A 22,874-nucleotide genomic window follows, 5' to 3' on the forward strand; every position below is an offset into this window, starting at 1 on the left:
GAGACTCTGGAAAGAATTGTTTTGGGACTGCACCCAAGGAGCCTATTACTATTGGTACTACCCTTGCTTGCTTTTGCCAGTCTTTCTATTTCTATTTGTAGGTCTTTGTATTTTGTTATCTTCTCCAGTTCTTTCTCGTAACAAAATACAAAGACCTACAAATAGAAATAGAATTATTATTATTATTATTATTATTATTATTATTATTATTATTGATCATTGCACAGTCAGCCAGATGTTCAGACTGGATTTGGCATTTTTGTCTACCTATCGAGTTATTGTTATTATTATTATGATGATGAGATGGAGATGATGATGATGATGATGATGATGATGATGATGATGATGATGATGATGGACCGCTGAATCTTGTCCAGATGGGTTCGATCTCCTATGTTCCCCATCATCCAATCAGAGTTGATGAAGTTTCTTGGGTGAGAAAGCAAAACGTCTTCCAAGAAAAACAAAGAAAGTCCAGTTGCCTCTTGAAAAAGCACCTTTGAGACCCCCCCCCCCCCAATGACCTGGATGACTGACAATCTCCACAGGCATTTAAAAAGAATGTTTTCCTTCCATGGCAAAAGCTGAGTACCATATTTTCCAGCGTATAAGACGACTTTCTAAACCATGAAAATCTTCTCCAAAGTTGGGGGTCGTCTTATACGCCCAGTCGTCTTATATGCCGGAAAATACGGTATATCTGATTTAAGGCCATTTCTGATTTAAAACTGTTATTGATGACTCATAATTTGAATGGACCTTTTTATCAAAGTCACGGGAGGCTCAATCAATATGATTGCATTTCGTCAAAGCTTTAATTTACTGTCCAGGACTTGAGATATGTTCAAGTATGCATTACCAGCAGCCCACACTTAGGGTCCACAATGGAGACCAGAAACTTTATTTGTTAAGCAAAGCCGTTAAGGAAACCTGAGTATCCGTGGGACAAGATGGATGGCAAACCAATTTAAGGAATAAAATAAATAAAACTGTTCATATGATCCGACTTCGGTTTTTCTTTGCTTTATAGACTGGCAAAGACCGGGAAACTGATCACAAAATTACTTTTTCATCATCATCGTAACTGTGAACAGTTGCTAAACGAGGCAGTCTCTGAATGAGAACATCCTGTGTCTTCCTTTCCATCACTGACCTTATTCTTGTTTTTCCTTTTTGAATGTTTAATTAAGCTGTATTTGGTTCTTGGTTTTTTTTCTTTTCAATTTGGTATAGGTTAAAATACATTTTAAAATCAAATGGCCCTGTGTTTATATCCAAACGGTTCGCAGGGCACCTACACATAATACATACTCATCATAATATTCCATTTAGAATAGCCACATTCTGCAAAGTGCAGAAACAGCAAGGCAAAAGAAATCAAACGCATAAAATAAACTTTAAGGAAATATCTACTTCATAGCAACAAACAATGTCAATCTGAAATGGTGTATTTCCTGCTTGAGCAGGGGGCTGGACTAGAAGACCTCCAGGTTCCCTTCCGACTCTTGTCATCCTATAATTCCGTAGAGTTTTACTCTTCAGTTTTACTACAGAACGCTCAAAAGGCAATAGCAAAAGCCTTCAGCTCTGACTGAGAATCAGAGAAGACTTTAGGAAGCATTGAGCAGCAGGCTGGACTAGAGGACCTCCAGGATCCCTTGCAAGCTTACAATTCTAAGCTTATGGAAAGGGAAGCATTTATCAGTCTCTTTTATTTTTATCCGGACTATTTTCTTTTTTTTTTCTCTCTCTCTCTCTCCAGCAACTCATCGCCACTTCCATCCCTCTCGGCAAATAAAATAAGAAAAGGTTCTACCCATTACAGCATCAAAAAATGGAAGACTTCTTGCTGGAATACCCTGGAATTAAATAAGGAAGACTTTTAGTGAAGAAATGTATCAGACTGTGAAAGGAAAAGGCTCTGCTGAAGTTAAAGCTAGCAGGGAAATGCACGCTGGAGATTTCTGCTCATGACACAGGAAATTAAGTTCCAAATGATCCAAGGATGTGAGATTTTTTTTAAAAAAATAGCCTGTACTGTAAAATAACTGCTCGTTCTTTAATAGCCATCCTACTCTACTTCCTTTGGACACATGTTATATTGTTTCATCTGCCGCTGCATCTTGTCCCGCGTCCAATTTTGGTCGCCACAATGGTAAAAAAGATGTTGAGATTCTGGAAAGAGTGCAGAGAAGAGTAACAAAGATTGTTAGGGGCCTGGAACAGTTGCAGGAATTGGGTATGTCTAGTTTAATGAAGAGAAGGACGAGGGGGAACATGATAGCAGTGTTCCAATATCTCAAAGAAGAGGGAGTCAAACTATTCTCCAAAGCATCTGAAAGTAGGACAAGAAGCAATGGATGGAAACTCATCAAGGAGAGAAGCAACCTAGAACTAAGGAGAAACTTCCTGACAGTGAGAACAATAAATCAGAGGAACAACCTGCCTCCAGAAGTTGTGAATGCTCCAACACTGGAGGTTTTTAAGAAGCAATTGGACAAGCATTTGTCTGAAATGGTGTAGGGTTTCCTGCCTGAGCAGGGGGTTGGACTAGATGACCTCCAAGGTCCCTTCCAACTCTGTTATTCTATTCTAAGATGGAACGAGAACATCAAAGACACTCGACAGTCACATCAAATAACAATGGTTGAGGCCACCAGAAGAGCAAAAAACAGAACTTTGTGTCTCCCTTAACAGCCAAAGTGATGGAGGAGGAGGAGGAGGGGGGGAGGAGGAGGAGGAGGAGGAGGAGGAGAAGGAGAAGAAGAAGAAGAAGAAGAAGAAGAAGAAGAAGAAGAAGAAGAAGAAGAAGAAGAAGAAGAAGAAGAAGAAGAAGAAGAAGGAGGAGGAGGAGAAGAAGAAGGAGGAGGAGGAGGAAGACGAGGAGAAGAAGAAGAGGAGGAGGAGAAGGAGGAGGAGGAAAATAGGACTTTATCCATTGAAGGTGGGGTATTTCTGATACACATTGATGGAGAAGGATCCTGTCTAAATTAATTATTGCCAAAGTCTACAATAAGCTTCCCAGTCCAACTAATAAATTTATTTTGCTAGACTGAAAACCAAACTATTAGTCTTCCTATTATCTCCTTGGTAAGATCATCCATAATGGGTTTCTGAAAGGGATGCACAATGAATTTTTAAACTATCTACTAAATATAATGTTTAATTACTTTTCTAAGTGCACATGCCATTAAGGAGCCATTAAGACTAATGTCCCAATTTTCCGTGGCCAAATCAGAGAAAATGCTGATTGAGTTACCCAAATTCCTCAAGATAATTCCGCTGAATAAGTGCATGTGTATCCTTATTAACTCAGTAAACTTTTCTAAATTTAATTTCAGCTCATGGCAAGACATCCTTTTTTCAAAGATACTCTCTCTTCTTACTTTTTCAGATGCTTTAATTTGTGACTGAGTTGAAGAGATTTTTGACATTCTTCTTGGTCCAATTAAAAGCCCAACAATGGAAAATAGCCACTGTTTGGCAAGATCAAAATGGGAAACCACAACTTATTTTCAAGCATGTCACATCATCAGTATATTTATCAGGATAACACTTCATCCCATTCTTCCATAAAGTGTGTCTCACAAATTGTTACCTTTGGGGCGCACTATACGGAGTCCTGGATTTCTTGATGAGTCCAGGAAGGAAGGAAGGAAGGAAGGAAGGAAGGAAGGGAGGGAGGGAGGGAGGAAAGAAAGAAAGAAAGAAAGAAAGAAAGAAAGAAAGAAAGGAGGGAGGGAGGAAAGAGGGAGGGAGGGAGGAAGGAAGGAAGGAAGGAAGGAAAGAAAGAAGGGAGGGAGGGAGGAAAGGGAGAGATGGAGGGAGGAAGGAAAGGAGGAAGGAAGGAAGGAAGAAAGGAAGGAAGGAAAGAAAAAGAGAAAGAAAGAAAGGAGGGAGGGAGGGAGGGAGGAAAGAGGGAGGAAGGAAGAAAGGAAGGAAGGAAAGAAGGAAGAAGGAAAGAAAGAAAGAAAGAAAGAAAGAAGGGAGGGAGGGAGGGAGGGAGGGAAGAGGGAGGAAGGAAGGAAGGAAGGAAGGAAGAAAGAAAGAAAGAAAGAAAGAAAGAAAGAAAGAAAGAAAGAAAGAAAGAAAGAAAGAAAGGAGGTAGGGAGGTAGGGAGGGAGGAAAGAGAGAGAGACGGAGGAAGGAAGGGAGAAAGGAAGGAAGAAAGGAAGGAAAGAAAGAGAGGAGGAAGGAAGGAAGGAAGGAAGGAAGGAAGGAAGGAAGGAAGGAAGGAAGAAAGAAAGAAAGAAAGAAAGAAAGAAAGAAAGAAAGAAAGAAAGAAAGAAAGACAGACTAGCAGGGAGGCAGATGGACTCAGTACAGGGATGATTTAAGACTTGAAAGACCAGGTCATTCACCCTGGAGAAAATCTATCTGGATGGTCACTAAGTATCCCCACGAACTTGATGGCCCACAATCAACCCAGAAAGCACAAGCCAAACATGGGAAATGACACCTCTTTCTTTTTCTGGATCCACGAGATACATTCCATTTCAAACAGGTGGAATGAGCGATTATCAGCCTGTGTGAATCATACATACAGAAGCCCGGCGTGCAGGGCACGGCAGATACAAATAAAAATACCTTTCAAAATCCAAACCTGATAATTATAATAATAAGGTTTCTCAGGTCTGAGGGCTGCAAAGTTATGCTAGAAATCTGTAGCCAGAGCTTTGTGTAGCGAAAGGGCAGAAAATGGATGTCCATTAGGGACGATAAAGTTGCAATTACTTCGAACGAGTCCTAGTTCCTTCCTTCATGTGACTCTCAAACAGGAGATGTAAAAATAGTCCAGTATGTTAAAGAGAGGCTAATCATACCATTAATAAATAATTTTACAGGTAGTTCTCAACTCAGGACGGCAATTGTGCCCAAAATAGATGTCGCTAACTTGTTAAGTGACTTTTGTCCCAATTCTACTATGGATTATTCTTCCAGAGCAATAGATCTAGAATTGAATTGTGAGTCAGATTTTCCTACTTATCTAAAAACAGAGACTTATATTTACACTGCTCACCGTCAAGCAGAGGTCACTGTAATTGTACGGCATGCTTAATCCACCTGGCAAATGCTTTCTGGAAGACTTCACAAACTGGCATAAATCTCCCGTAATCCCATGTACAAACAGCAAGTGGCGGCCTGTCTCCCACTCAACTCTATTCTCTTCCCTTCCAATCAGAGGCCTCGGAGTAGACGGCCCTTCAATCCGTTTTAATGCCATGAATTATCCTTCTGCTCCTGCGGAAAGTTCAAGGTGGGTGGCTGAATGACAAACGTTTGCGGAGTTCGATCTGATGAATATCTACCCTGAAGTGTTGACGGGCTCCTGGTCAATAAGCCATCTCTGTTTATGAAAGTGGCACACACAACTGTATTTGTAACTGTGTTACATGCAATAGGTGTTGTCCTTTCTCACAGCCAAGCGGCACTGGCCACTGGTATAAAAATAAACAAAAAAAATAAGCAGGATTAAATCTTCTTGGGATGTGGATAGGATGCCAGCTTTCAGAAGAGAAGGAGGAGGGGGGAGGAGGAGGGGGAGGAGGAGAAGGAGAAGGAGGAGAAGGAGGAGGAGGAGAAGGAGGGGAGGAGGAGGAGGAGGAGGAGGAGGAGAAGGAGGGGAGGAGGAGGAGGAGGAGGAGGAGGAGGAGGAGGAGAAGAAGAAAAAGAAGAAGAAGAAGAAGAAGAAGAAGAAGAAGAAGAAGAAGAAGAAGAAGAAGAAGAAGAAGAAGAAGAAGAAGAAGAAGAAGAAGAAGAAGAAGAAGAAGAAGAAGAAGAAGAAGAAGAAGAAGAAGAAGAAGAAGAAGAAGAAGAAGAAGAAGAAGAAGAATCCATTCTGTAGTGTTGTGAAGCAAACATCATGGAGATGATCTGCAACATGCCAGCTTCCCAATCAAAAGGATCCATAAAAATATTAAACTCAGATGAAAGAGATACTAATTTCTTTGGTTAGACTACCTAGCCATGTACAAGACTACATTTTTAAAAAGCATATGAAACTCCATGCTGGTCCTAACCACAACCCATATCTAGCTTAAATTGCATGAACATTGATACAGATGAATTAAAACAAATCTCCCAGTTCTTTGATCATCTTATGGCCCACCTCCAGCAAGAGTTACACCAGTTTCTTAACTTTGTCCTTAATTCATGAAAGACCTGGCATCACGTTTCATTCTTATATCCAGAAACAAACAAAAAATGTATCTACTATACCAGTTAAACAAACAAACAAACAAAGCTTGTCCTGACAAATCCCACTGAAAGGGACAGACAGCACTTTAAACCGAATTCTTTAATACAAAGTGAAAATCACAGCCGCAAGGATGTTTTGTGGGAATTCAAAGCCATATAGATTGTTATGGTGTTTCTCTTTTTCTGCCAAACAGGGAAAAAAATCCCTGAAACCACACACAAGGAACAAGATCCAAGATTGATATTTTTCTGCCTGGGATACAAGGAATCTTTGTTTTCTTGGACTGCTTTTGGAATGTCCTGGAAACTATTGAAAAGTCTCGTTCAATAGCATGAAACTAACTTATATCATTTTAAAATCGGTAAATGTAACAGCAGCAGCAGCAACAACAGAATTTTAGATTTCCAGAGAATGCTCAATAAGTATTGCTTATCATCCTTCATCACAAAAATCTGAATCTCAACTCATATGGTTTGGCCTTGTCCTCTCCTTGCCACATTTTGGAGCTGAAATCAACAGGTGAGGATCAAGTGAGGTCTATTCACCACGCACATATTCTTCTAGATCAGTGGTTCTTAACCTGGACGATATTGCCCCCCAGGGGGCAATTTCATTTTTCAGGGGGGCAAAGGAACGAAAAGGGGGCGATATGGGGGCAATGGAGTGAGAGGTTTTGGGGACACTTTTGTTACTGTTTTTCTTTTCGGGCATTTCACTTTCTTGCAACTGAATTTTGTTTTCAGTGGTCATTACATTGAAGTGTCTTGAATCAATAAGATAATAATGAAATACATGTATCACGAAGTTTGGGAATCAAGTGACGGGTGGCACCAAAATTTTTCACACAGTTGAGATATGGGAAAAAGACTGGAAATAAATTATTTGCATTGATATGTCCTGATGACAATTTTAAAGAAAACAAAAAAGTGTTTGGATAAATTGAAGAATTATTTCCTATGCTGTGATTGAGAGGTTATGTTGGGGGAGGGGGGCGATGACAACTTCATCATTGGCTCAAGGGGGTGATTCGTTCAAAAAGGTTAAGAACCACTGTTCTAGAGCATATCTCCAACAATAACACTGATTAAGATATGGTGAATTGTGGATTTTTTTCTGGCATGATGCCAGGTACATTCTTATTTGTGGCCTGCCCCAAAATTAGTTGGAGTTAAGCAACTACATTGAAATGAAGAAAAGTATTATTACTCAAGGCTAGAAGGAGAAACCTAGCACGGATTTTCAGCTTTCAGGAAAAGCTAATTCGTGTTGTCCATCCCCATTGGATGGGGCATGGGTTGTGGCTGACAAAGAGGAAATAAAGAAGAATTGATGTATTTGTTTATTCTTAAATTTATATGCTACCCATCTTGTGGTTTGAGGCAACTCTGGGTGGAACTGAACAATAATGAGTGATTCCATTTGTTGTTGTTCACTTGCTGAGTCGTGTTCAATTCTTCGTGGCCCCATGGGCCATAACTTGCCAGTCCCCATGCTCCTTCACAGTCTCCTGGAGTTTTCCCAAATTCATGCAGTTGGTTCAGAATGCAGCCGCGAGAGCGATTGTGGGTGCACCAAGGTACACCCACGTGTCACCTATCCTCCGCAAGCTGCACTGGCTTCCTGTGGGTCTCCGGATGCAATTCAAGGTGTTGGTTGTCACCTTTAAAGCCCTTGGCTTAGGACCAAGTTACTTACAGGACCGCATACTGCCGCATAGTTCCCAGAGACCGGTGAGGTCCCACAGATTGGGCCTCCTTCAGGTCCCGTCGGCCAGACAATGTCGGCTGGCGGGCCCTCGGGGAAGGGCCTTTTCTGTGGTGGCTCTGACCTGGTGGAATCAACTTCCCCCCGAGATTCGAACTACTCCCACCTTGCCGGCCTTCAAGAAAGCCGTTAAAACTCTCCTGTTCCGGCAGGCCTGGGGTTGATGTCCCCAGGGGGGGGGGCGGGATTTGATTGGGACATGCTGTGTGCAGTACTGCAGGCCACTTTAGCTGACTGTGTTCAGCAGGTCAGCGGTTCAAATCTCACTGGCTCAAGGTTGACTCAGCCTTCCATCCTTCCGGGGTAGGTAAAATGAGGACCCAGATTGTTGGGGGCAATGTAAATATATATATACATTGCTTACTGGTGTACACCGCTTAGAGAGTGCTTGCACTTAAAGCGGTATATAAGTCTCATAAATAAATAAATAATTGTTATATTTGTTGTTTTTAATTTTGTACGCCGCCCTGAGTCCCTAGGGATTGGGCGGCATATCAATTTTATTAATAAATAAATAAATAAATGTTCGTTGCATCAATAACACAGTCTAAGCATCTCCTGCTCTGCTATTCCCTTCTCCTTTTTCCTTCCCTCTTTCCCAGCGTCATCAGAGTCTTCTCCAAGGACTCCTCTCTTTTCCTTTGGTGGCCAAAGTATTTTGAGCTTCATCTTCAATAGCTCTCCTTCCAAGGACCAGTCAGGGCTGATTATTCTGCTTACTGTATAACATCATGTTCCAGATCTCCCCCCCCCTTTCCCTGCTTTTTCCATTCGCGTTCAAAATCGTATTACCGCCGGAATCACATTATATTAATAAGGCCCCGTGAATTTATATTTCACTTCTGCTCTTTGCAACATCGTCACGACCGTGATCCACATTCCCCCTTTTTCAGTTTCCCTGCAGCGGTTAAAAAACTGGAAAAACAGAAGAGGAGAGAGATCAGCCCTTCCATAAAACCCAGGGGCCATCTGCAACTTTGGATATTCTTTCCCAACCCTGCGACGATCCTAAATTCAGTTTCAATTCACATCTCCCCTGTGCAGTCAGTGAGAGAGAGATTAAAAATAAATAAATAACCAAGCTGAAATAAAGAAACAAACCCCATCCACAATAGGTATTCCAACCTGGGTTTGACACATGTTTATGAAAATGGTGTGTGGTTTTTTTCCTATCAAAAGGATCTCTTCCTCCGTCCTCTTTCTCTCCTTCTTCCTTCTCTTTTTTTCTTTCTCTTCCCAGCGTTCACTCCTTCCTTCCTTCCCTCTCTTGGACGGTTCTGCCCCTGAATTGCTCACGTAGGACATTTTCACACATTGCAATCTGTAATGCCAGGGGGAAACAGACTTTACAAAGCTTGGGAATTTGGCAACCAACAGCCAACAGCAAGGGGCGGTGGGCAGTGTGCACCAGATACCCCAGCCGTGTGGTAATGCGATCTGAATACGCTTTCTTTGGCCTGGCTGCCTAATTTGAGCAACAAATGTCTCTTTGGCAGTGGGTGTCACAATTTGAACACACAAAAGAGAAAGAGCCAGAGGTACTTTGACCATGAAGAGAGGGGGGGGAGGGAAGTTGCACATTCTTTTGAAAAGGGGGTTTGGAAATAAAACGCCCAATGCTGTACAGAGTTTTTGAAAAGGAAAAAAAACATCCAAATGAGCAGTACCAGAATTAGTCCTATAGGACCAAGCAAGTATACATATAACTATGAAAAAAAACGAAAAATGAAAAGCAAGAAAGAATAAAGGATAATGGAGTACATGTTCATAACTGTTATAAACGACGTGGTGCCTTTGTCCCATTCAATTTCCTTCAGGTCTAAAACCTGAATTTCCTGCAGTGGTTCTGCTTACGGGGAAATTTAAAAGCAGGCGTTAGAAAAGCAATTTAGAGCCACAAAGAGCAGACCGTCCATTAGCTACGTTCAACTCCTATTTTGTATAATCCAACACAAGTCTAGCAACCATAAATATGTACTTTGTACAAGGACTCACCCCCTACTCAATATGTATTTCACTTCCCAAGTTCCCAGGTAAGACTTACAAGCTATAATTAGGATAGTAGAGTCAGTCTTGGAGACTGCAATGGTGAATAGCTGCAGCCAAAAATATTTTTCTTAATCAACGTTGAAAGAATGGTTAGCACAACAATTGCTCTCTCGATGTGTCACTATTAATCGTTTTTCATTTTAGTGGAAAAGTCCCTCCCAAATGATTCCAAACTGAATTCCGCTTCTGTCTAGACAGTTGGTCTTTGATCCGGTCCTTCACATCATTGGTGAAAAAGCAAAGAAGGGAGAAAGGAAAGGAAAAAGAAGAGGGGAGAACTTTTTCTCCACTCTTGTGGGAATGGTGATTAGCAGATAGGTGAACGTGCAAGGTGGAGTGGTCAGAGGATCGTTCTCAGAAGCAGACACTGTATGTCACAGATGAGAGAGATGGAGAGAGAGAGAGAGAGAAAGAGGAAGAGGAAAAGAGAAAGAAAGAGAAAGGATAAACAAAAAGAAAAGAGAAAGAGAAAGAGAAAGAGAGGGAGGGAGGGAAGGAGGAAGGAAAGGAGATAAAAAGAGAGAGAGAAAGAAGAAAGAGAAAAAAGAAAGAGAAAGAGAAAAAGGGAGGGAGGGAAGGAAGGAAGGGAAAGAAAAAGAAAGAAAGATGTGAGAAAGGGAAAGAAAAAGAGGGAGGGAGGGAGGGAGGGAGGAAGGAAAGGAGAGAAAAGAGAGAAAGAAAAATAAAGATAAAGAAAGAGAAAGGGAAAGAGAAAGAAAAAGGAATGAGAGAGGAGAGAGGAAGAGAAAAAGAGAAAGGGAAAGAGAAAGAGGGATGAAGGAAGGAAGAAAAGAAAAAGAGAAAGAAAAAGAAAAAAGAAAGGAAGAAAGAAAGAAAGTGAGAAAGAGAAAGGGAATGAGAAAGGAGAAAGGGAGAGAAAAAAAGAAAAGCAAAGAGAAAGAGAGAACAAAAGAGAAAGACAGAGAGAAGGAGGGAAAGGACTGTCTCTGCAGCCATTTCTTTCCAAGGTAGAGTAACTTCCGTCTGGTGTTATTTATTCATAAAGCAGAGAAACAAGAGAAACACATTCCTTTTGTAAAAAGAGTAAGAAAAAAACATTAAAAAGCGACGGTCAGGATTCTAGGCAAAATGAATCAAACCAATCAGCCAGGCTCACTTTGGAAATAAGGGGAAACGAGGGGAAAGCATTCCTTTTCTCTCACATGATCACCAAGCATTTTTATTTATTTACTTATTTTCAAAAAAAAACAAAGGGCCTCAATACCGTCGCCTCAGTCGCATGAGCACCATCGACTGCGTCACAAAACAGGCACGTGAAATGAAGGAACCCCATCTTGGGTTTCTCCCCAGATCAAGAACCAGAACCAGAACCCAACTAGCAGTCGGGATTGTAGTCTTAAAGAAAAAAAAATCACCAAGTCCAATATAATAATAATAATAATAATAATAATAATAATAATAATAGTACCATCAAACATCCACATCTGCCTATCCCAGGTCCTGGGTAAGGATTCGATAGGTAGACAAAATGCCAAATCCAGTCTGAACTTCTGGCTGACTGTGCGATGATCCATAATAATAATACGATGATGATGATGATGATGTTGTTGGAGGGGATCTTGGAGGTCATCAAGTCCAACCCCCTGCTCAGGCAGGAAACCCTACACCATTTTGGACAAATGGCCGTCCAGTCTCTTCTTAAAAACTTCCAGTGTTGGAGCATTTACTGCTTTTGGAGGCAGATTGTTCCACTGGTTAATTGTTCTCACTGTCAGGAAGTTTCTCCTTAGTTCTAGGTTGCTTCTCTCCTTGATTAGTTTCCACCCATTGCTTCTTGTCCTGCCTTCAGGTGCTTTGGAGAATAGCTTGACTCCCTCTTCTTTATGGCAGTCCCTGAGATATTGGAATGCTGCTATCCTGTCCCCCCTTGTCCTTCTCTTCGTTAAACTAGACATACCCAATTCTAGCAACCGTTCCTTATATGTTTTAGCCTCCAGTCCCCTGGTCATCTTTGTTGCTCTTCTCTGCACCCTTTCTAGAGTCTCAACATCTTTTTTTACATTGTGGTGACCAAAACTGGATGCCATATTCCAAGTGTGGCCAAACCAAGGCATTGAAGAGTGGTATTAATACTTCACGTGATCTTGATTCTATCCCTCTGTTAATGCAGCCCAGCACTGTGTTGGCCTTTTTGGCAGCTGCAGCACACGGCTGGCTCATATTTAGATGATTGTCTACTAGGACTCCGAAAGAGTCCCTCTTTCCCTCTTTCCTTAGTCTTCTGAGAAAACATCAAAACTCCACTAGAACATGAGCATAGAAACATGTCAACTTGTGTATGGACCAAGGATGAATAAAACCACTCAGGGTAGTGACAGTAACACTATCGTTTTTTCTTCCAGTGAAATAAACTTGGGAGAAGATTCTTAACATTAGAAATTACATACAGGCAAAACGCCCCAAAGGATTTGTGATTGTCGTGGAATGACCCACACAGGTCTTGGGAACAGAGAGGGCAGCAAGAGATTTCCAGAGCAAGCCATTGCAAACTACTTAAGTTGTGGAGACACTGAATGTTCACAAAATCCTTCAGGATGAAAGGAAGGCCACAAAACAGTGTCAAAAAAATTCAACACTTCCAGAATTATTTTGGGAGACGATTAAGGAGAACGTTTGAAGCTCGGGGTCAAAATGGTGGGCCAGAGTTGTTCACTAAGCTCTGAAACGGGGGTCTTCGAACTTGGCATCTTGAAGACTTGTGGACTTCAACTCCCAGAATTCCTCAGCCAGATTCTGGGAGTTGAAGTCCACAAGTCTTCAAGTTGCCAAGTTTGAAGACCCCTGCTCTGAAATGTCCTACAACACAACACAACACTCTTTGGTAGGGCTTGGGCACTTAAAGAAGCCCTTGTACAATTTTTGTTTTTCTGCTTATCAGTTGCTTGTTCCAAAGGCTTATTAGAGGATTCCATACATATCCAAAATGACATAGAATGGGACAAATAATTAAACAGGTAAGAATTTACAACAGTGTCCATTCATTAATATGTTGTAGTTGAAGGCTAAAACATATGAAGAGCGACTGCAGAAAGTGGCTATGTCTACTCTAGTGAAAAGAAGAACTAGGGTGACTTGATAGCAGTGTTCCAGTATTTGAGGGGTGGCCACAAAGAAGAGGGAGTCAAGCTATTCTCCAAAGCACCAGAAGGCAAGACAAGAAACAAGGGTTGGAAACTAATCAAAGAGAGAAGCAACCTGGAATTGAGGAGAAACTTCCTAACAGTGAGGACAATTAATCAGTGGAACAGAAGTTGCCTCCAGAAGTTGAGGGTGCTCCACCACTGGAGGTTTTTAAGAAGAGATTGGACAAACATTTATCTGGAATGGTAAAGGATTTCCTGCCTGAGCAGGGGATTGGACTAGAAGACCTCCAAGGTCTCTTCCAACTGTTCTGTTCTGTTCTGTTCCGTTCCATTCCATTTTATTCCATTCCACTCCATTCCATTATTCTATATTCCAGTGTTTCTCAAGCTTGACAACTTTAAGGCATGTGGACTTCAACTCCCAGAATTCCACAGCCAGCATTGCTGGCTGTGGAATTCTGGGAGTTGAAGTCCACATGCCTTAAAATTGTCAAGCTTGAGAAACACTGCTATATTCTATATTCTATTCATGTGTGTTGCCTGCGATACCCACAATTGGACCCACTTGTTTCCTTGAAGGTCACACACATAAATAAAACAGATGGAGCCAAAGATCACATCACGGTGACCATCCTGGCTTCAGGCATCCCAGAGTCACAGTTGTGACTCATTCCCTTACATGTAGAAGGCCGAAAATCATAAAGGAGGATGTGCTAAGAACACAGTTACAGTTTCTTTTATTTTTACATCCGTGGCAAGCATTATAAAACAACTATTTTACAATGGCACTCATCCCAGACCAGCAATTCAGCCCTACAGAACACACACTAAGATTATCCATCCAGTTTAGCCAAAGTGAGACTCTGGGATCCTTTGAACTCTATCGGTCCCCAGGTTTTCACATGCTTCAGTGGTGATCTGGAATTTGGACGACATAGGCAAGGAGTCTGCAGAAGCCAATTATTTTTCTTCCAGTTCCCTAGAAAACGCCAAGGATGAGAGACAAAGACACAAAAGTTTTCCCAAAGGTGCCTTTTTCAAGACGCAACTGGACTTCCTTGTTTTTCTTTGAAGATATTTCCTTTCTCATCCAAGAAGCTTCTTCAAAGCTCAAGAAGCTTCTTCAGAGCTCAAGAAGCTTCTTGGATAAGAAGGGAACCATTTTTGAAGAAAAATCAACCACAAGATCAACAACCATGACCTGGATGACTGAGAATCTCCACAGATCTTCAGTGACACAAAGGTTTGTGACTGACAGCTGAGGTGTCAATGCTGCTAATATCAGATGTTTTTGCATTGACAATAGATGGAAATGTAGCCATCTTTTACCTTTTGCTTTTAGAGTTATATGAGGCTGGAAGGGGATGTGAATGAGAGTCCACCTAGACATAACAACACTAAACCTAGCGTGAGAAACAAGGTTATTGTAACCAGAGCTGATAAGGATTTGGTGGGCTGGAGAACTGGAGAAGAAGCCCACGCTTCAAACTAATTGGGGAATGTGATTTATGATTGTAAATTGGAGGAGGGAATTGTGCTTTGATACTATGTGCCCAGGGGAGGGGAATCCAGTTTTTGGCTTCGATTATGCAGTGCCGATGTTATGCTATTCAAAATAAAGATTCTTTAAGGTAAACAATGCCTCGAAGTTCTTTGACGAGTTTCATCTGTCGGAACCGTGACATGAGGCTTCTAAGCACAATTTTATCAGGACTCTTTAATCGAGATGATCTGGAGGAAGATGTTGAACTGTGGAGTTCTTGGTGCTGTCTGAGCTTGGTTCTTTCTTTGCAGATGTTTCATTATGTAAGTAACATCTGTATTGGTGAGAGGGGGTGGAATTTGCTCTTTGTTTATATACAGTGGTTTGCCCTGACAGTGTTGGTGGGAGTGTGATTTGTTTTCTTGGTAATTCCTTAATTAAGTTGTGGTTCACTGCTGGTTTGTCTGAGTTAGTTGTTCCTTGATTAAGGTATTAATTTTGGTTTGTCTGGTGATACTCCCTGCCTCTCTGGCTGCCAATTGCTGCCAAGGAAGTATTCTGATCTTTTCGTTTCCTTTTTTAGTTTTTTATGGATTTTTTTTCCAGTGGGGTGTAAATGTTGTTCATCTCTATGTGCCCGTTGATGGCAGAGTGTTGAATGTAAATATTGAATTAATACAGCATAAAAATTCTGGCACTGACTCTCCCAGGAATAAGACATTTAGGAGACATTTGAAGGTGCGTGTAGAATCTACTGGAGATTTGGTTAGGGGAAAGAATGGGCATAGATTGTTTCATGTTTGACATCCACATTAATCCTATTACATTTTCTGTGACTTCTGAATGGAATCAAAAATAAGCCAGACTTGATTTTCTTGACTCTTCTTCCTGAACTGTTTGCAAATCTGTTGGCCTTTTAAGTCTCTCTCTCTGTTTGTGGTGAAAGATGTTTTCCTAACTTTTCAATCGTAAATTGAATTTCCCTCTCTCCAAACAATTTAAATCCATACAATAAAACTATTACTCAATCCTTCTCAAACTTTGCAGGTTTCCTAGTTAGAGTTCCTTTTATGCCCACCGCTAGTTTAATAACAATTACAGTAGCTTCAAAAGAGAAATAACTGTGGGCGAAAAGAAATAACATCTTTACAAAGAATCTTGTAAACGTATTTCTTTTTTCTTCCATAACATATGAACCTCACATTTGCCAGCCAACCTGCTCTTTCAGAAGGTCCAGATTTCATCCAGTTTATCATTGAAATAAATAAATAAAATATTATTCTGAGTCCCATTCTACATAAGACAAATCTCATGAACCCCATTTAGTCAAGACACACAGTTTTGGTCCAACAGTTTCACAGTCTCAAACGAAGAAGACTCTGAAAGGAAAACTAAGGTTTTTTTCCAGCCACCATCAGATAAAAGTCCTAATGGAAACTTGACATACACTACGTGCCATCCTTGAATTACGGCCACAGTAGAGCCCAAAGTTTATGTTGCTCAATGAAAATTTGTTGAGTCTTCCCCCGTGGCTAAAGAGCAGGCAAACCTGGGTCACTCCAAAAAAAAAAACACCTTACTTCCAATTAATAATAATAATAATAAGTTGGAGGGACTTTGGAGGTCATTTAGTCCAACCCCCTGCTCAGGCAGGAAACCCTATCCCATTTTGGACAAATGGCTGTCCAGTCTCTTCTTAAAAACTTCCAGTGTTGGAACATTCACCGCTTCTGGAGGCAGGTTGTTCTGTCAGGAAGTTTCTCCTTAGTTCCAGGTTGCTTCTCTCCTTGATCCATTTCCATTTCCATTGTTGAATTAAAAACCAAATTTTCAGTAAGCATCAATGAAGGCCTGCCTCTGAAAGCAGAGATACAACGGGACCGTGTCTCCTTAAGCATCTGCAACTTTGTTGGATCAAAACTGTAAAATCACATTAAATGTCAAGGATTGCTTTCTTCTTTGGTTTCCGCCTCAAAGAAACGAAGGTAAGATCCTTCAGATGTTGTGGGTGCTTCAACGCTCGAGGTTTTTAAGAAGAGACTGGACAGCCACTTGTCTGATGCCGCGACCCCCAACCGGTCGTAAGTCGCGGACTACTCAACCGGTCGTAAGTCGAGGACTACTCAACCGGTGCAGCACCGTTTGCAGAATGGGACTTTTGGCGGGCTCAGCAGGGCAGAGACAGCCTGGACAATTCCTATTGGCTTTTGAAAGCCAATAGAATTAGACTCTATTCAAGAGAGTCTATTCTATTGGCTTTCAAAAGCCAATAGAATAAAAGGGAGTAGCACAGCTAAGGAAAAGGGGGAAAAAATGGCGGACTGCGTTGTTTGGCGACCCCCGTGAAATGGCCGTTCGACCCCAAATGGGGTCCCAACCCACATATTGAGAACCACTGGTATAGGGTCTCCCGCTTGAGCAGGGGGCTGGACTAGAAGACCTCCAAAGTCCCTCCCAGCTTTATTCTGATTGATTGATTGATCCCATGAATTAAAAAAAGAGAGATTTGGGCCAAAATGAAGTGAGAAAAAAGTAAGACCTTCTATCTCCTTTCAGAACAGGGGTCCCCTACCCCCAGTCCACTACAGGGCTGCAGCCTGTTTGAAACCAATCTGTGGAAGAAATGGGCAAGCACGCACATGAAGCACCACTCATGTGAACAGCAGGCAAGCGCGCAGAAGCGCACAAAGTTCCACTCCATTTGTGTGAATGGAGCTTCATGCACGAGCGTCCTCCCTTCGTGCAAGTGGAGCTTCGCGTGCAAGCACAAGTGCTCTCTGCTCAAGTGCCCTCCGCACACATGAGTGGAGCTCTATGCACCAGCGCCACATACCTTCAGCTCACACGCAAGCTCTATTCACGCAAGCGGAAGGCGCAAGCACACCAGCCACACAAATGGAGCTATGCATGTGCACATGTGCCTGCTACTCTCTCTCACACACACACACACATATATACGTGCTGGACCAGGCTGCCAAGCTGGAAAGGTTGGGGACCGCCATTTAAAAATATGTTTTAGAGCTGTGGTAACGCAGTGGTTGGAATGCAGTACTGCAGGCTGACTCTACCCACTGCCAGCAGTTCGATCCTGACCGGCTCAAGGTTGACTCAGCCTTCCATCCTTCCAAGGTCGGTAAAATGAGGACCCAGATTGTTGGGGGCGATAGGCTGACTCTGTAAACTGCTTAGAGAGGGATGTAAAGCGGTATATAAGCCTAAGTACTGTGAAGCGGTATATAAGTCTAAGTACTATTTCTATTGACTCAGCCTTCTGTCCTTCCGTGGTTGGTAAAATGAGGACCCAGATTGTTGGGGGCAACAGGCTGACTCTGTAAACCGCTTAGAGCGGGATGTAAGGCACTGTGAAGCGGTATATAAGTCTAAGGGCTATAATCAACCGACTTTGCCTTGGTATTCATTTGGGTTGCTGTTGAATTAAACCATCTTGAACAGCCTGTAAGGAAACAAACAGAGATTCCTAAATGCTTCCTGCAGGGACGAAACTTCCTCAGTCACAAACTTATTATCTAAGGAATGCCTTAGGAGGAGAATCAGTTGTGGGCGCCCTCACAAAATGGCCTTCCTGGGGGGGAGGGGGCGATAAGCACTTAGAAAGCTCAGCTTTCCTAAAATCTTTCCGGACACTTGTCCTAATGTCTTCAGTTTCCCTGGCTCCTTAGTCGGTAAAAATACAGGTAATGCCCAACTTGCAATCACAACGGGAAGTGGAATTTCAGTCGCTAAATGATGCAGCCGTTAAACGAGCCATCGTGTAACCCAAGAGGCAATTTTTACTACACTGCAGGTCCTCATTAAGCGAATCACACTCTTGCTATGTGAATCCGACTTGTCAGAAGCTGGCCAGCATGTCGCAAAATCGTGATCGCGTGACTGCAAGATACGGCATCCGTCGTAAACGCGAGCCAGAAGCCGAGTGCCCAAATTGCGATCCTGTAACCACAGCGTGTGTGTGTGTGTGTGCGTGCGCGCAATGGTCACGATGTCACACTTGGGTCGTAAGTCACTTTTCCCCAAGGCCATCACCCCTTTGAACCACTGTTAAATGCACGTCGTGCCTGGAGGACTACCTACGATTCTGAACAAAGAGCTGGTCTGCAATCCTTCCCCCCCCCTCACCCCCCCACAGGTATTCTGATTTTATAGAAAAGTTTATGAGATCATGTGATGCCAGAGGATGGCGTTCTGCTTTACCACGGTGCCAGCTTCTCTGTTGTTTCTTAAGATGAAAAAAAAATATTTGTCGGACAAATGTAAAAACAAAAACCCCAAAACATAATAATATGATTTTTGGCTCAGGCTGAGCAAGCATCTTGGGATGTGGCTACTCATCCTGCCTTCCCCCAAATCCTGGGATGCTATCTGTCCCTTGGAGGCAGGAAGTTAAAGGATGTTCATAAAAGAAGAGGCAGTCAAGCTATTCTCCAAAGCGCCTGAAGGCAGGACAAGAAGCAACGGATGGGAAAAAAAATCAAGGAGAGAAGCAACCTAGAACTAAGGAGAAACTTCCTGACAGTGAGAACAATTAACCAATGGAACAACCTGCCTCCAGAGGCGGTGAATGCTCCAACATTTAAGAAGAGACTGGACAGCCATTTGTCCTGAAAGGGTATAGCAGGAGTGTCAAACTCACAATGTCACATGACGTGTCGTCACATATCACGATTTTTTGGCCATTGCCGGCAATGGGGTGGGCGTGCTTTTGCTATGATGCATCTGGCCCGTGGGCCGGCAGTTTGACACCCCTAGGATATAGGGTTTCCTGCCCGAGCAGGGGGCTGGACTAGATGACCTCCAAGGTCCCTTCAAACTTTATTATTATTATAAAGTTTAAAAGTGCAAACCATCAAGCAAATATATGCACCTACGCTGCATTTTTAGTTCCTACCCGTACAATCTTCACAGCAGGCAATGTTACAGCACAGCTTTTATTCACTTTGGTGTGTGTGGGGGGAAATTTCTCCAAATTTGTGTGTGAGAGGGTTTGTTTTTTTCCACCCCTTCTACAATAAATGCAATCCTTCCTTTCTTTCCCCATCAAACCTGGAGCACCCACCATTCTCATATACATTCTACATTCATCACTCTCCCCTTTCCATCCAGACCTTCAAGTCATTACAGATTATTGCCGAGAATGGTGTCTTCCCAGCATGAATGAGCCCCTGATCCATTTGCTGAAGTTGATAACTGAATCCACACCATAAAAAAAAAAAACAGCCCCCAAAACATTTGCATTGCATATCAACTCTAATCAGAAGGGGCAATGCTCAGATTTAAAAGTACTTTTGGAGCACAATTTACGAAGCAGTGTTCCCAACACTTTTTCATACATCAGAACAAAGGGTCTTGCAATTCCTACTCAGCTAATCCTTTGCATATGTGCTAAGAAATAAATAAACCAGGATCAGTCCTGGTTAAAACCACAGATCAAAGTTAAAGCAAAGAAACAAACCGAAAGACAATCCTTGCCAAATTTAGAAAGAGAGAAATATTCATAAAGTCAAGAGCCTGCCTCCTAGTTAAAACTGCAAACATTGTTAAAACTGCAAACATTGGAAAAAGTAGGAAACTCATTTCATTAATCGCACAACTAAACAGAGCAAAAACATTTTGAAATCTCACTTCAGTTTCTGCATTTCAAGTTCAGCATTTCTCCATATTCGGTTTAGAGCAGGCTGCTGTCAAAGACACTGAAGTAACATCATAGATGGATCAGAATATTAAAATTAAGGCGAAGATTCAGAATGTATTATATTATGAATACTTGGGAGGGAAGTATATTCACGACTGTGAACAGGTGTATCCAAACAAAGTCCAAATTTGTTGGGATATTATGATTAACAAAGTAGATTATGAGAAGTAAATTTCCTCCTTCACTAATTCAGATCTTCTAGTGTCTAACATTAAAATGCAAGCATAACCAGAAGGAAAGCAAAGAGGAGAGACACCATTATCATTTATATTTTAATATATTATCATGTAATTATAGTCCACTTGCCAGAAGGGTTCAGATGCTCTACTTTGGCTAATCTGAGACACAAAAGAAACAGGATCTATTTCACCCCAGTGAGATCCTCTATAATATTCCAGAAATAAATGGAGATTGGGAGAAGCAGATCCCTTTGTTTGAAAGACTGGGACAAAATTTGCGCAAAGGGGAAAAAAAACAAGCTACCATCGCTACTTCCAAGAATGAAATCCAACCTTTGTGTTAAATCTTTAACTCCTCGCAATCCGAGCCAGGCTGAACAAATTTAAAAACAATAATTTTAACCTAACAGGGGAAAGAAGAAGAAGAATGGCTAGTTTATACAAGTTATCATCCCAAATCGGATGCTCGTTTGTTTGCTGAGTTCTTTTTAATGAATTGAACCAGATTGCCACTCCCAAAGACCGCAAGTTTTTGGGTTTGGTTTTTTTTTTTTTTCTACAACACCCCAATTCTGATTTATTCCTATAAACATCAGGACGCTTTGGCAAACAATGCCAGATGGAAGCGAAGCAGATAATGGATTTTTTTTTTTTTTTTTTCTGTTTGCCTTAGAAACAAAAAACAGCTGCTGGTAGCATCATCTGCCTGGCCAGCCAATAACTTTTCTTCTTGTCGGCTTCCATCAACCTGAAGCCAATTTAATCCCATAATGGCAAGGGAGAAAAGAGAGAGAGAGAGAGAAAAGAGGAATATGTAGATAAAAGTTGTTTTGAAAGCCAGGAACTCACTCTTAATTTCTCCTACTTTTTTTTTTTTTTTTTTTTTTTTGAATGCACTTTGCTGGAAAATGACGAATTTATAAGGCGAGCATTTTGTTTGCAAACTGTGTCCTTGGAGAGCCTAAGCCGAGTAGAAATTAAGCCTTTAAAAGAAAAAAAAAGACTGTCTATCCTAAACTAAGTTCCTTGGAATCACTCAGAGTGGGTGAGCTATGGAGGAGCAAAGGGCAAGCTGCCCCCCACCCACGAAAAAATATATATATGGAAAAATCCACGCAGGGTACCGCCTGCTCCGGACGTTTCTTTCCTCGGCGCACTTGACTTCTTCAAAGTTCGCCGAACTTCTCTCCGCGTGGGAATTTCTCTCCGCGTGGGAATTTAGCCCCGTGGGATCGGCTGAGAAATCCTAAGCCTGTCTCCGCGGCTCCCGGGTGCCCCCCAACACACACACACACACACACACACACACACACACACACACATCTTACCTTCGCACACGACGGCCAAACTCAGGGCCCACCTGGCGAACGGCATCTTCCCCGAGTGGCTGTAATCCGGCGGCGTTTTGCGCGGAAAGACCCGGGTCCAGTCAAATGGGGGGGGGGAAAAACTCGCGTGGCGGTGCCGTTTCCTTCTGCCCGGTCCTAGAGAGCCCACTTGGGGAGGGCGCTTCAATCCGGACGCCCCATACTCGGAGCGAGCTGAAACACGCGTCCGGCTGTTCGCTGGCGACGCGAGGGGGTCGTGAGAACGGCGAGGAAAGGAGAAAGGGGTGGTGGTGGCAAGGAGCAGCCACCTGCCGCCAAGTGGAGAAGCGGTGCAACCTCTGCGTGGAATCGCCCGCCTCGGACACGCGAGGCAGCCCAGCCAGCTAGCGAGCCAGCCAGCTGGGAAAAGAAGCGAGAAGCGAGGCGTGCGGCTGGCTGCCCGGCACGGCGACCCGGCTTGAGCGCTGCGCTCCGCCCGGCTGCCGCCTGGGGCGCTCCGGTGCAAAGCCGGACGCGGTGTGGCTGCTGCGGCTGCTTGATGCTGATTGCAGATTTGCGGATGCTGATGCTGGGGCGGACAGGGCGACGAATGTCTAAGGACGCTCCTCTCGCCTCCTCCCCGCAGGGAGGGAAGCGAGGCTCCCGGCTGGGTGCTGGGAGGGGGAGGGCGCCGGCTTGCAACTCAGGGGCTCTCTGTGGTCCCGGTGGGGGGCTGGGGGGGGAAAGGAGGGGTGCTTGGTTAAAGGGGAAAATGGAAGGGCGGTGTTATGTCCCGAGCCTTGCAAACGGCTCGGGCGTTTGCAGGCAGTCCCGGGCAGGTGCAAAGCTGCCCGGGACCAGACAGGCTGTCGCCAGCGCCGTGCGCATGCGCGGGTGCTGGCGCGGGAAAAGTAACCCATTTACCCGGGAGTTGCCTATATAAGAGGCTGTGAGGCGTTTGGGCTGAGCTGAAGCCATCTTCATGTAAGCTGAACGCTGAATAAAAGAACCTGAGAACTCCAGCTGTTTCTCGTGTCTGTTTTCCCGCCAAGGACGCAACACTGGCGACGAAGGTGGGA

At 43.0% G+C, this 22,874-nt stretch overlaps 1 protein-coding gene across 1 annotated transcript in view; it reads right to left on the reverse strand.

The window, feature by feature from the left end:
* Positions 1 to 22,333, reverse strand: part of RET (ret proto-oncogene) — a 95,411-nt gene extending 73,078 nt beyond the window's left edge. The window contains exon 1 of the mRNA XM_039340749.1: positions 21,817 to 22,333. Coding sequence (XP_039196683.1) covers positions 21,817 to 21,862 — 46 coding nt within the window. The 5' untranslated portion in view covers positions 21,863 to 22,333. The remainder of the gene's footprint in view (positions 1 to 21,816) is intronic.
* Between the last annotated feature and the right edge of the window lie 541 nt (positions 22,334 to 22,874).

This window comes from Crotalus tigris, unplaced genomic scaffold, assembly GCF_016545835.1.
Source record: "Crotalus tigris isolate CLP2741 ecotype Arizona unplaced genomic scaffold, ASM1654583v1 scf7180000017753.6788120, whole genome shotgun sequence".
Taxonomy (NCBI): Eukaryota; Metazoa; Chordata; class Lepidosauria; order Squamata; family Viperidae; genus Crotalus; species Crotalus tigris.